The sequence below is a fragment of the Halichoerus grypus genome, chromosome 9 (assembly GCF_964656455.1).
Source record: "Halichoerus grypus chromosome 9, mHalGry1.hap1.1, whole genome shotgun sequence".
Taxonomy (NCBI): Eukaryota; Metazoa; Chordata; class Mammalia; order Carnivora; family Phocidae; genus Halichoerus; species Halichoerus grypus.
In genome coordinates, this window is record NC_135720.1 from 103,351,758 (window position 1) to 103,364,259 (window position 12,502).

Sequence of the window (12,502 nt, forward strand, 5' to 3'; positions counted from 1 at the left end):
GCCCGATTTCATTCATCTGAGGTCACTAAAATTGTCAACCTCAAAGAATCAAAGAGTAGAATAGTGGTTTCCAGGGCTGGGGGGAGGGGCAACGAGGAGCTGCTATTCAGTGGGAATGGAGTTTCAGGTAAGCCAGGAGAATCAGCTCTAGAGCTCTGCTGTACCAGCCGTGCCTGTGGTCAATAGCAACATAGGGTCCGCTCAGGATGTCTAAGGGGGGAGGTCTCATGTTAAATGTTCTTACCACAAGAAAGGAGAAGAAAAGAGAAAAGAGAAAAAAAAAAAAGAAGGAAAAAGAAAGAGGAAGCTGAGAATCCTTACATGTTAATTCTATGGCTCCTTTGGCAATTTTTTTTACTGGGTAGCATCATGATTTACGACAGAGCATAGTTTACTGGGCCTAGCATGATTTATGGCAATAGGGAAAATGTGGGGAGCTGTGAAAGTCAGCATCCTCTGCACCTTGTGCACACGGACGGACGGGTGCGATGTGTGCATACAATCCCGGCACTGTCACCTTCAGCTCTGCGACCTGTGGTCCCAGGTTACCTGTTTGGAGCTTCAGGTGGACTCTGGGCATGACGGCAGGATCTGGAGCCAGATCACCTGTGTTCAAGCCAGGGACCCTTAGGCTGCTTATCTCCTCTCTCTGTGCCTCAGTTTCCACATCTTGCAAAAGGGTGATACCATCCCACTACATGCGGAATAAATGAGCTAATATATGTGAAGTGTTTTGAACAGTGCCTGACAATGTAGACTTTAGTTGTTGTTATTATATGAATTTTCTATCCAGTTAATAAGAATTCCAATATGTTACTGGTTGCTCCTTCAATTCCCTTATCATCACCCTCCCACCGCCCCTACCAGAGGTAAAATAGGGGACAGTATGTGGATGTGGCTTTTGGTTGTTTTTTAATTCTTTCCATGTCGCTTATAATGGGCCCTGGGGAACAGTTCCTTTGTCAGGATGTCTTAAAGGATCAGGAACCAGGTGCCTGTGGAGTGAGTGCTTCTTGGGAAGCTCTTAGGGAGCCAACATCATGAACTCCAGTGAGCACCAAGCTATTATTTAATTAATAGTTCCCCTTCTGAGTGTGGCTTTATCGTTAACTTTAGCTCTGTGGGTAGGTGTGGCGCCCACGACGTGGCCTCCACATTTCAGATTTTGTATAACGGAGCCCATGGTGTCTCAGCTACTCAGGAGTGCGTCTGTCTCCAGCACCGAGGAAAAGCGAGACCTGAATAAGGATGGGGCTTTTGGCGTAGTTAGGAGAGAGGTAAAATAACTGTAATTTCATAGCAATTACCTACAACCAACACCGTCAAAGGCGCCAGTTTTCCGTGATAAACCTGAGCCTCTGCTGGGAGCAATTTGCAAGGTAGAAATAAGCACACAATTAGGCTCTCATGTATGAAAGGAGGCATCTGCCCCTCCCCATCCAAATGCCACAGCAAAACAAACCTCAAAGGGGAAAATACTGTGTTGCATTTTGGGAGTGCATTTTTTTTCTCCTTCTTTTAAAAAAAATCTTAATAAGCCCCCATTCCAGGATGTTGTTTGGGTTGTTTGCAGCTTTGCCAGGAAGCCCGGGAGCCTTCACTCCCCTGGCCCCCCTGTCCGTTGGAGGAAGGCACTCCAGCCACCTGATGGGGCCACGGTTTCCAGGGGAGCCACCAGCGAACTAGAGTGAATGGGTGATTTCTCCCTCTAAGTACCATGTCAGGGGCCCACAAACCACTCCGTGGAAATAAGTATACAGAGATCAGTTTCCCAACATTTTTGTTTGTTCATGCATTTGCTGAGAATGAATTCCTTATAAAATTCATGTCTCTGCAGCCCACTCAGAAGTAAAGCTAGACTTGCCTTTCAGATGATAAAACAAAAACAAAAACAAAAATGCCACGCTATTTTGAGAACGGTCCCGAGAAAGGGAAATCTAGTGAACAGAAGTATGCAAGCACTCAATAGGGCTATCTGTTATTGTTATATATGTGTCCCTGCCCTACCTGCCAGCCAACCCCACAGGCCACAAGCTCCTTGACTAAATGCACTTTTGAATCCCCTGTGTGATTTTCTCTAGTGCCTTGTACATAATTGAGTGAATTTGCATTTATCGAGTAAAAGGATAGTTTAACAAATGATGGCTTATTGACATTGAAGGTTAAGTACTGGTCAGAACTAAGGGGACTGTTGATTAAAATCTTGAGTCTGCTGTCTAGCTATAGAGAGATGGGGTCAAAGTCTGAGGTATTTGTACTCATGATATATCATGGAGCAAAGACAAAAGGGTAGAACAGAGTTAACTAGAGAGGAACGTAGTTTGCCTGGGTATAGCCAAAGAAAAGCATTTCTAATTGTTGGAACTACCCTCAGAATGGACTACTTCCAGAGATATAAGTTACTGGTTCGTGAAGATATTTAAGCATAAACTAGGTGATTACTTGGGGGTATAGAAGTTGGTGGTCCAACATCATTTATGTTAGACTGTGTGATGTTGAAAGTCTCCCTTTACCCTGAGATGCTAGGGTCCTCTGGTTTCAGAAACTTATGACTACATAATCGTCATGCTGGGAACCCAGATTCAGTCCAGCACCTATTTATTGAGTCCTTACCGTGTGCCAAGCATTGCCCTGCATAGACATGAGGAAGACGACAATAAGATAGGGCAGCTGCCTTTGGAGTTAGGCTGGGTCATGGCTTTAGTCAGTTCTTCATTGGGCGTATATTCCTTGGCAATATGCACATGCTGATTTAGGACTCTGGTTCTTTCTCTTCCTTTTAGGCTGGAATCGATGGGGAAAGCATTGGCAACTGCCCCTTCTCTCAGCGTCTCTTTATGATCCTCTGGCTGAAAGGTGTTGTGTTCAATGTCACCACTGTGGATCTGAAAAGGTAAACAATGCTGTATTAAGGAGGGATGTGTTTGGCTGCACGAACAGAGAACTTCCCAGGAGGGAGGGCGGAAGCCTGCCTGTGGCTTCCAGCAGCCTCCTGCTCTTACCACATTGGCCAGACGGTGTCTCAGGGCCCATCCCTGATTACAAGAGAGGCACCTGGGACTGAGCATTTCTCTGCCCAGATTAACAAGGTTTGAGTAGCAAGAAAGGGGGAAGGAGTGGATGTTGGATATGCAACTGAGAGTGGCCCAGAGGTGGACATGCATGTCTTAAAATCCAGGAGTCAGCCATTCCAGCGGTACCATCCTGGGGGACTCTACCAGGACTTAGCAGTACTAGCGCCCCATCCTGGGGGACCCTACCAGGACTTCAGGTGTAAAAGTCTGAGTTTCCAGGGCGTTGGCATCTGACCATTTCCCCTTGCGTTGCTCTCATTTTTAGAATTCCTTAGTGTGAGAGTTCTGGATTATAGGCTGGGGATGGAGAGTTCCTCGTGCACTTTTAATGGTTGTTAAAAATACCAGGCATCATTCACTATCAAGAGCCACTCATTTCAGGCTCGTATCCTGCCTCCTGTCTTCTGTCTGTCCTTTCAATGCAGAGTAGCTCAAGGCTCACTCCCTGAGCCTCTATCATCTGCCTGTAGCTTCTTCCCTGGTGAGTTTAGCATATTCTTCACATCGCCTTTATGTAAATTATTCTATACCCGGGACTCTACCATCTAGAAATCTCTAGAGAGATTTCCACTTGCGTTTTCTATTATCACTTTAAAATCTCTATGTCAAAAATTATATCTGTCATTTCTCCTTTGAGTTGGGCTCCCCTCCTGGATCCTGGGTTCTTCCATTTTCTAAGCACTGGAGAATTTCCAGCTCCCTTTTCTTGCCATCCCCCTTGTCAACCAGTTGCCAAAGGCAGGGCATTGTCCCACTGTGCTACGGCTCACCTCCGAGCCCTCTTCTCCGTTCCCAAAGCCCACACTGGGTTTGGGTCCCACCACTGCCCTCAGACTGTCTCTTTGTTCTTCCAACTGGACATCTTCCTTCCAGGTGCTCTCTCTCTCTCTGATCCATCCTCTATATTATCCTAAGGTTACTCTTCCTAAAATAGTTCTTTAATCATGTGGCTCCCCCACTCAAAAAACTTTCTGATACTTCCCGTTGCCTATGGAATAAACCCGTCTGTAGCTCTTTGCCAGATCTTCAGCTTTCCCAACGTTGTCTCCCAATGCTTCTCGCCTTGACCTAGCCGCCTCTCTCTGGCTGGACTACCTCTCGCCCCATCCCCTTTAGCTGCCAGCCCCTGGCTAGGATGCTTCCTCTGCCTCACAGACGCTCTCCTGCCTTCCTGAATGGACAGACTGTGCCCAGTCCCCAGGCGCAGCAGCTTCAGCCTCCCTCCCCTGGATTATCATCTGCAAGCACGTTTGCCTGGGGGTCAGAATGGGAAGGGAAGCCACCTCAGCATTCCTCAGATGCTTATATTGCTACTTTATATCTGTTATCTGACCCTACTAATGCCCGTTGAGCCAGGCCAGGCAATATCCCAACTCCAGTTCAATAGATAAGGAAACTTTCTTACTGCAATAAATAAATAAATAAATAAATAAATAAATAAATAAATAAATAAATTTTTAAAAAGGACAGAAAAGGAAAGAAACAAAAACAAAGAAAGAAAACATATATATATATAATAAAGAGTTAAGGACTTTTTAAAAACATATGATATGGGGACGCCTGGGTGGCTCAGTCAGTTAAACGTCTGCCTTCAGCTCAGGTCATGATCATGGGGTCTTGGGATCGAGCCCCGCATCGGGCTCCCTGCTCAGCAGGGAGCCTGCTTCTCCCTCTGCCTACCATTCCCTCTGCCTGTGCTCTCTCTCTCTCTCGCTGACAAATAAGTAAGTAAAAATCTTTAAAAAAACAAACATATGATACGATGAAGTTTAGCAATTTCTAAGAATATTAATTTCTTATCCTGGCACCACCATTTGTTGGCCGAGTGACCTTGAATGAGGTCGTTCGTTTGTCCGAGCCTCGGTTCCCTCGTCTGTACGATGGGGACACAAGCACTGCCTCGTTCGCAGAGGAACTGTGAGGATGCCGCGAGGCAGGCCACGGGAGGCATTTACGTTCAGGACTGTGCCTGGCTCACAGCCAGCACAACATGCTGACTATTTGTAGCTTCATCCCTTCCCTCACGGAGCTGGTGATGCAGTCAGGGAAAGAGGACCGACAGAGATGAAATAGTCCATAAATTAGACCTGGCAATATGGAATTAAATGCGAATTGTGTAATTTCAGCCATAAATGCCGAAGAGGGTCCATAAAGAGAGAGGCCCACAGCTGACCAGTGTCCCGTTGGCCGAGTCCAGCGGAGCACCAGCCGTAGGCGGTACCCCCCAGGGATGCCAGCAGACTCCAGAGGCCATTGTTCTCTCGAGTCACGGAGGGAAAAAAAATAATTTCTGTTTCTTTAAGCCACAGAGAGGTAATGGCTGAAAAATACAATGAGTATAGATTTCCCCTCCCTGATGAGAACCCACGCATTTCTGCCTTGTGTCAGCTCTGAAAAACAGGAGGAGAAGGTAAAGAATGTCCTCTAATTGTCCAAAGGAGGGAACGCACACCAAGTCAACAAAGGGACCAAGTAGATGAGATCTTAAAACCACTCTCGGTCCCAGCTGTCTCAGGAGTTCCAAGTACCACACAATGTAGCTGGAGAGAATGTGTGTTTGGGGAGCGATATGGGAGTGAGCACCGTGATTGAAATTCTTCCCTTCCCCTCCCAAACTGATTATGCTAGGAATTTGTTTCATTTACAGACTCCTCTACCCCTTGTTTACTTTTTCTTCGGTTGCTCCATCCAGTGTTTTCCGCTCCCAACTCCCACAAGTGTTGCATTCTCTGCGAGAGCATTTGGGGTGAATCTGCTGTTCCAGCCTGGCTCAGGGACGTGTGCATTCTTATTCTTCCTCTTCCTTACTGTTTCCTTTGGCACTGCCCCTCACCCCTCATGCCCCCCATCCGCCAACCTTCCTTCTCTCACTTTGCTCCAACTGTGCTCTTGCATTTCCACCAGCTGGTGGAAACATGGAAGCACGCCCTTGGGTATGATTGGGGCCGTGGCGAGCACAAGGCCACTCTCTCTCCTGCTGTGCATTCTCTCAACAACGCAGAAGGTATCTCTTAGTATAAATGTATGATTGAATTCTGACTTTTTAAAGGTTGGCATCCTGTAGAATGCATTTTTGTTAAGCTAAGTGGCGAAGGACCTTTTGAAAACAAAGCCCAACCTCTGCCCTGGGTATTAAAATCTTGGTGCTCATTTCGACAGCCACCTGCCATACTCTGCTTTTTCACTAGGACTCAACTCCTTCATCTTGACTTGTTCTCATGACTTCCACAGGACAGACTTCCTGTGTCACACCACATCCCTTCAGTATATGTGCTGCCAAAGCGAGCACATCACACCACATCCCTTCAGAACTTTCTCCAACCTCCCCTGTTCTAGGTGCCCCCACCATAAGTCTGTTTGATGGACAGGAGTGCTGGACAGCCCAGGGCGTCTAATTCACAAGTTGCAGATTCCCCTGAAGTTGAGGTGTCCTGGTGTAAGCCACCTCCTGAATCTCGATCTCTCTACAGAAAGCCGGCCGACCTGCACAACCTTGCCCCAGGCACCCATCCGCCCTTCTTGACCTTCAACGGGGATGTGAAGACGGACGTCAATAAGATCGAGGAATTCCTGGAGGAGACTTTGGCTCCTGAAAAGTAATGAGCTGCTTATTTCTGAAGCTAATGGCAGGGGTGGGTCCGTGTTGGAATTAGAGAAGCACCGTTAGCTTCGAGGAGGCAGATTTCCAAAGGAACCTCATCAATCCAGAGCGTAGGGCCCTCTTCTCAAGCCCAGAGAGTTGCCAATCTCAAAACCACTCCACCAAGTCCAACTCCAAGAGTGGACACCCCTATGAACAGGATCTGCCTCCTCAACAGAACACCGGGAAGTGTGCCACCCCTCCATCCCCCTCCATGAGTCCTCCCCAGGTCACTTTGCCTGAAAGACCCCTAAACGAGGGCAAAGGCTCCCCCATTTTAGAACGAGAACTGGAAGGCTGACAAAATGAGAGTAAGCCAGGAGAGAGGTAACCCCATGACTTAAAACCACACCCAAGTATAAACAGGAGTCACAAATCTGACCATGTCTGGTCAAAGCCCATAATCAAAGATGTGAAGACTGACTCCTTTTCTAAACTGGGCCCTGGGGGGGTTGGGGATGGGGAAGAGACTAGAGGGCTGTAGGCTCTCGGGTAGACCAGCTGCTCCTGAAGGAAAACCAGAGTAAAGGGAAGGAAGGTGAATTCTGAAAGTTACTGGAAACTAGACTTGTTCCTTATACTCTATTGTAATCAGGGACTAAAACAACCACACTGTTTTGTTTTAACTAGAAAAAGATTTCATATAGGTAAGGCTCACACGGACTCCATCCTGTAGGACAGCCACTGAAAAGTTTGAAGTAAAAGTATTTAGAGTCAGTTTTCAGGCTTACTTCGGGGGGTGGGAAGATGAGGAGGGCAGAGGATGGAAAAGCCAGAGGTAGAGAAATCAATTAGGAGGAGCCACTTGATGATGGTCCATGGAAGACAGGCAAGGTGGCTGATTTAAGGCAGTGACAGTGAACTGGGGGCAGAGAGGTAAGAAGGACTCAGTATCTACCCAGCACCTAAAATAAGTGGGATTGGACCACTGGAAACCACCATCTTGCATTTACTTTGAAGTTGTATTTATTTATCAATAATTTTATAGCCTTCACCAAGTGCCCTAGGAGATAGATGTTACCTAGCCTCATTTTGCAGCTGGGGAAACTGAGGTATCGAGAGGTTGAGTCACTTGCTCAAGGTTACACATCTAACAAGTGACTGTTAAGTTAAAATTCCCAATTGGTGCTCTGATTAAGCCTTAATATCTATACATTCTTCCTAAAAACTATTCTTGGTCATCCACCTTAGGACAGTTTATTTTCACACTGAGAGTGGAAAGCTGCCTCGAGCCCATTGGAAGCAGCTGAGTATAGACTTTAAATGAGTGTATTGGTTAAATCAGCCATAACCCCCATCTCAGCTACCACCAGGAGCCACAGCATCTCCAAACAGGACACCAGCCAGCCACTTTGCTGAAAGGGTCCTGAGAGGGCTCCGGTGCCATCCCCCCACCCTGGGACTCAGCCTCATTGCTGGTGCTGGGTTGAGATCCCACACGAGAAGATAAATGCTGTTTGCAATAACTGAACAGAGTTTAGACCTGTGCGTGGGAGCCCCAGAAGGGACTGTCCAGGGGAAAGCTGTTTTCCTTTGAGAAGCAATACTCGAGCTCAGGAGTGACCACTTCTGTCTAGGCCAGTGGGGAACATGAAACGGGAGTGGTGGGGAGCACACCCACCCGGTCCTTTGCCAGGCCAGTAGGTGGAGGTATGCAGGGCTGGGCTGAGCCCCCCGGGGCCTGAGGCCTTCTCTCCTAGTTCTGCCAGCTGTGTGCTGTGACCCCTCGAATATTCCTTCTCTGCTCTCAGCCTCCATCCCCTCCTGTGTAAAAGGATGACCGAGAGCCCCTCCTGTTCTTCACTCTAGCCAGGCTCCCTGCACCCCGACCGGCTGTGCCTTTCCCAGGCTGTTTTCTTTTCCTTAGCACTCTCCAGTCCTACATTCACAGTGGGACCAAAGGGGCCCTGGAGACCCCGAGAGTTACACGCCCCTAGTGCATGTGTACATTCTTCCAGAGGAGGACCATCATCAGATTCATCATCATTTCATCAGATTCCAAAAAATGGCCATGATCCAAATAGAGCTACCCAGTGTCGGACTTCCCTGTCCTCGCACATTACCTGTCCTAAGTTCTGCTTCCTCGGGTCCGCGTCCTTTTCTGGACTGCAGTTGTGTGGGGGAGGTTTTCCTCCATGCACTCCTAGCGTATCAGTGATGCAACGATCCACCACACCCAAGTAGCAGAACCTCAAAACTGTTAAAATGCATGTCTCGGGAGTGCCACCAAGATGGCGGCCCTAGTGATGAGGCGGGCAGCCAGCCTAGAGTCCTCAAGAATGCCCTTTAGATGACTTTGTATGGGTCACACTGGGGCGGAGGCCATCATTACCTTCTAGTAAATGCCCCCAAGCCAGTGTCTTGGCCCCACAAAGGGAGACCCGCTATTCTGCCCACAACAAGCCACCAGCCCCGGCTAGCTGCCCACTGATTCGAGCAGCGAGGCCTCTGTGGCCCAAAGCCGAGGCCCCTGGAGGAGCCCAGTTTGACCTTCTGGTTCTCTAGGGGGCAGCAAACCCCCCAGAACTGTTCACCGAACGCTGTTCTGCCACGTGTTTCTCATCACACCACTGTTTGTAAAAGCTGCCAGAGAGCCAAGAAATTGTGGTAGCCTTTTTCCCCTTAGCTTTACTTTTTAAAAGAAAAAAAACCACATGCAAACACTCCAACCATTTTTTTTTTTTTTAAATCACATTTGGTCCCACAAAGCATTTGGTGTCAAAAGAAATTCAGGAAGTCTCAAGTAGTTTCTAAATGAGACTAACTTCCATTTCTTTCCTGAGACTGGCCCGGTTAACACTCAACAGGGAAGCACTGGGATAAGCCTGGTGATTACTGTCGAGGCATGCCGGGCCTCACCTTTCACCTCCACAGAGTGGCCAGAGTTCAGAGGATCCAGAACTGAGAGGCAGGAGAGCAGACTCTGGCCACCTTTCTATCGTGTTTGCAGGATGGCCTTGGGCCAGCCTCTCTCCCATTTCCTCATGAGGGGGTAGAACTGTGTAGTCCCGAAGATGCTTTTCAGCAGAAGCTCTGTGATCCCATGAGGGTCTCAAAGCCCTTTCCCAGAGCTGGTTATTATTTAAAATACCCCTTGTGCATAGATGGTGTGAGAAGAAGTCAGGAGGGCAAACTGATAATGGATCACAGCCCAGCAAGTAGTCAGTCAACTAGCAAGTACGTACTGAGGACAAACGGGGTCCTGAACATTGCCAGAATTGGAAGATGCTTTGAATTCATTATTTTGAGAAGTGTTTATAGATATCTCACAATAGAGAAAAACAGGAATTCTTCTCATCCTCCAGGAAGTAGAGAAGTAGTCTTGGTACCAAGGACAGGATCGAGTGGTGGCTGAGAAGATGGACTTTAGGGTCAGAATGGCTTGCATTCTAATCCACACCACGAGGTTGTGCCACATAAATTAGCCACAGAATCTCAGTAGCTTAGCAGAATACAGTTTATTCCTCACTCTGGCAAAGTCTAAGTGGGCAGTATGGCCCTCTTCCGTATTGTAGCCTTTGGAATATGCGACCCCCAAGGCTCCTTCAGCAGAGAAAAAGTAAGAAGGTTCGTGCCAAATGTTTTTAAGGGCCGGGGCTGTGAGTGGTTACATCATGTCCCCTCTCATCCTATTGGCCAAAATCCAGCCGCATGACCCCAATCTAACTGAGAAGCAGAAGCTGGGAAATGCAGAGAAGTACATGGATATTTAATCTTTAATTCTCACATCTGTAAAATAATGATTGTAATGTTGATCTCGTGGGACTATCATAGAAGATAATACTACTTAGCCTAGTGCCGAACATCAAGTCAAAAGCTCATGAAGTGGCACCTTGAAGCATTAGAAAGAGAAGTCACTACCTTTTTTGTGACTGTCTTCCAGATTTAATCATAAGGACCTTCATCTTAAAACCGCAGATCCCAAGGGATGTCTCTTAATGACTAATCCAGACCCTGTCTACCTCTAAGGATCATTTGCTTAATTAGCAGAGACAAGACAAGCAAGCACACAGCCAAGGATCAGAAGAGTCAGAAGCATTAACCTGCTTTTCAAGTGAGGGTTTGGTGAGATGAAGAAGCAGGAATAAAGGAAAAGGGAGAGAACTTTTCAGCTCATTAGAAAAAGGAGGGTCAACACTCAAGCTGCCAGGGAGCCCCTAGGATTGGCAAAGGCCCCTCCATCAGGGCAGGAGAATTGTGTCTCTTTCTCCAGTGTATCCCCAACCCCAGGGACAGGACCTGGCCATGGTGGATGCTTAATGCATGCTGGTTTTATTGCATGGGCCCCTTGTGTTCAGTGGCATGGTGGCCTGTGGCTAATCAGTGAGAAGTCAGTGGGGGCCCTGAGCCAGTCAGAGCACTTCCATCTGCATATATATATATATATATATATATATATATATATAATTTCACTACTATTTACAAAAAATTTTTTTTATGAGAGGCCAACTGTTTTGCATCTCAGAGTGAAGCTTAAGTGCATGTTTAAGCTGAATGCTTTTGAAATAAGATATCTTAAAAATAGAACGGAGAGAAATTGTCATCAGGTAGAGCAGGGGTCGACAAACTTCTCTGCAAGGGGCTAGATAGTAAGTCTTTTCGGCTTTGGGGGCTGTAGAGTCTGTGCCACGGCTCTGCTGCCGTGAGAGTGCAAGCAGCCATATACAACACGTACATGAATGGACATGGCTGTGTTCTAATTAAATGTATGAATACTGAAATAGGAATTTCATATTATTTTCACAGATCCCAAAATACTACCCTCCTTTTGATTTTTTTCAGTCATTTAAAAATGTTATAAAAACTATTCTTAGTTCATGGGAGGTATATAAACAGATATTGGGCTGAACTTGGCCCATGGGCTGTAGTTCACTAACTCCTGAGTTCGAAAAATTCACCATCTCTTTGATTGTCATCAGACCACATCACCGTCTTACTTCAAAGATGTTTCTATGAATGAGACACTATTTCTTAGCCTTCTAGAGAAACAGAATGTACTCTGTAGCCCACTTATTTGCATATACAAAATATGGTATAAATATGGAGTGAACATGAATGCCCTTAACATCCCAGTATAATAGCCTCCTCAAGTCTAGTTACCGAAATCAGTGAGATTAATACTTGGATACACATTTCCCACAAAGACAAACTTCAAATGGGACATTAAGCTGTACAGTAAAGTCTCAGGAAATCATAGTGCTTAGAAAACAGGCCAGCACTAGCCTGGTTTCCCTGAACACATGGCCCTGTGTTGTCCATTTTAGATTTGGTTCTACCTACTCATGATGGGCCCACACTGATGGTGAAGAAATGGTCAGATTATTGCAAGTCTGGTCAAATGATGGCATAAAGCAAAACAAAACAACAAACCCAAACAAATAGTCTACTGAAAATGCATTTTCTAGGCCCTCTCTTTTTACCTTATCAAGCAAGAACAAAGAGCACTTGGTATTTATTAATAATAATTTAAGGCAATCAGTTCTGAGAGCCTGCCAGATTCTGTGTGCAAAGGCCAAAATAAGGAAGGATGATCCTAAATTGCCATGGTCTTGGATTACCTAGCATCCTGCAGGAACTTGCCTGGTGCCCCGCTGACGGCAGATGAATCTGATAATTCCCAGTATACTCAAGAAGATGTGTGTGCTGAACCTGTGCAGAGCGCCCTCTGCAGGCGGATGGAGAAAGTGCATTCATGGTGTTCAGCTGAGCTGGAGGGAGGGCTTTGGGGCTTTAAGGGTAAATAGCAGAGTCCAGGAGAGGCCGGAAGACACCGAACTGGAGAGCTGGG

The 12,502-nt window shown here is 46.8% G+C and overlaps 1 protein-coding gene across 1 annotated transcript in view; it reads left to right on the forward strand.

The window, feature by feature from the left end:
* The window catches only part of CLIC5 (chloride intracellular channel 5), a 101,824-nt gene that overhangs the window by 51,410 nt on the left and 37,912 nt on the right, over positions 1 to 12,502 (forward strand). The window contains exons 2-3 of the mRNA XM_078055275.1: positions 2,784 to 2,893; positions 6,545 to 6,670. Coding sequence (XP_077911401.1) covers positions 2,784 to 2,893; positions 6,545 to 6,670 — 236 coding nt within the window. The remainder of the gene's footprint in view (positions 1 to 2,783; positions 2,894 to 6,544; positions 6,671 to 12,502) is intronic.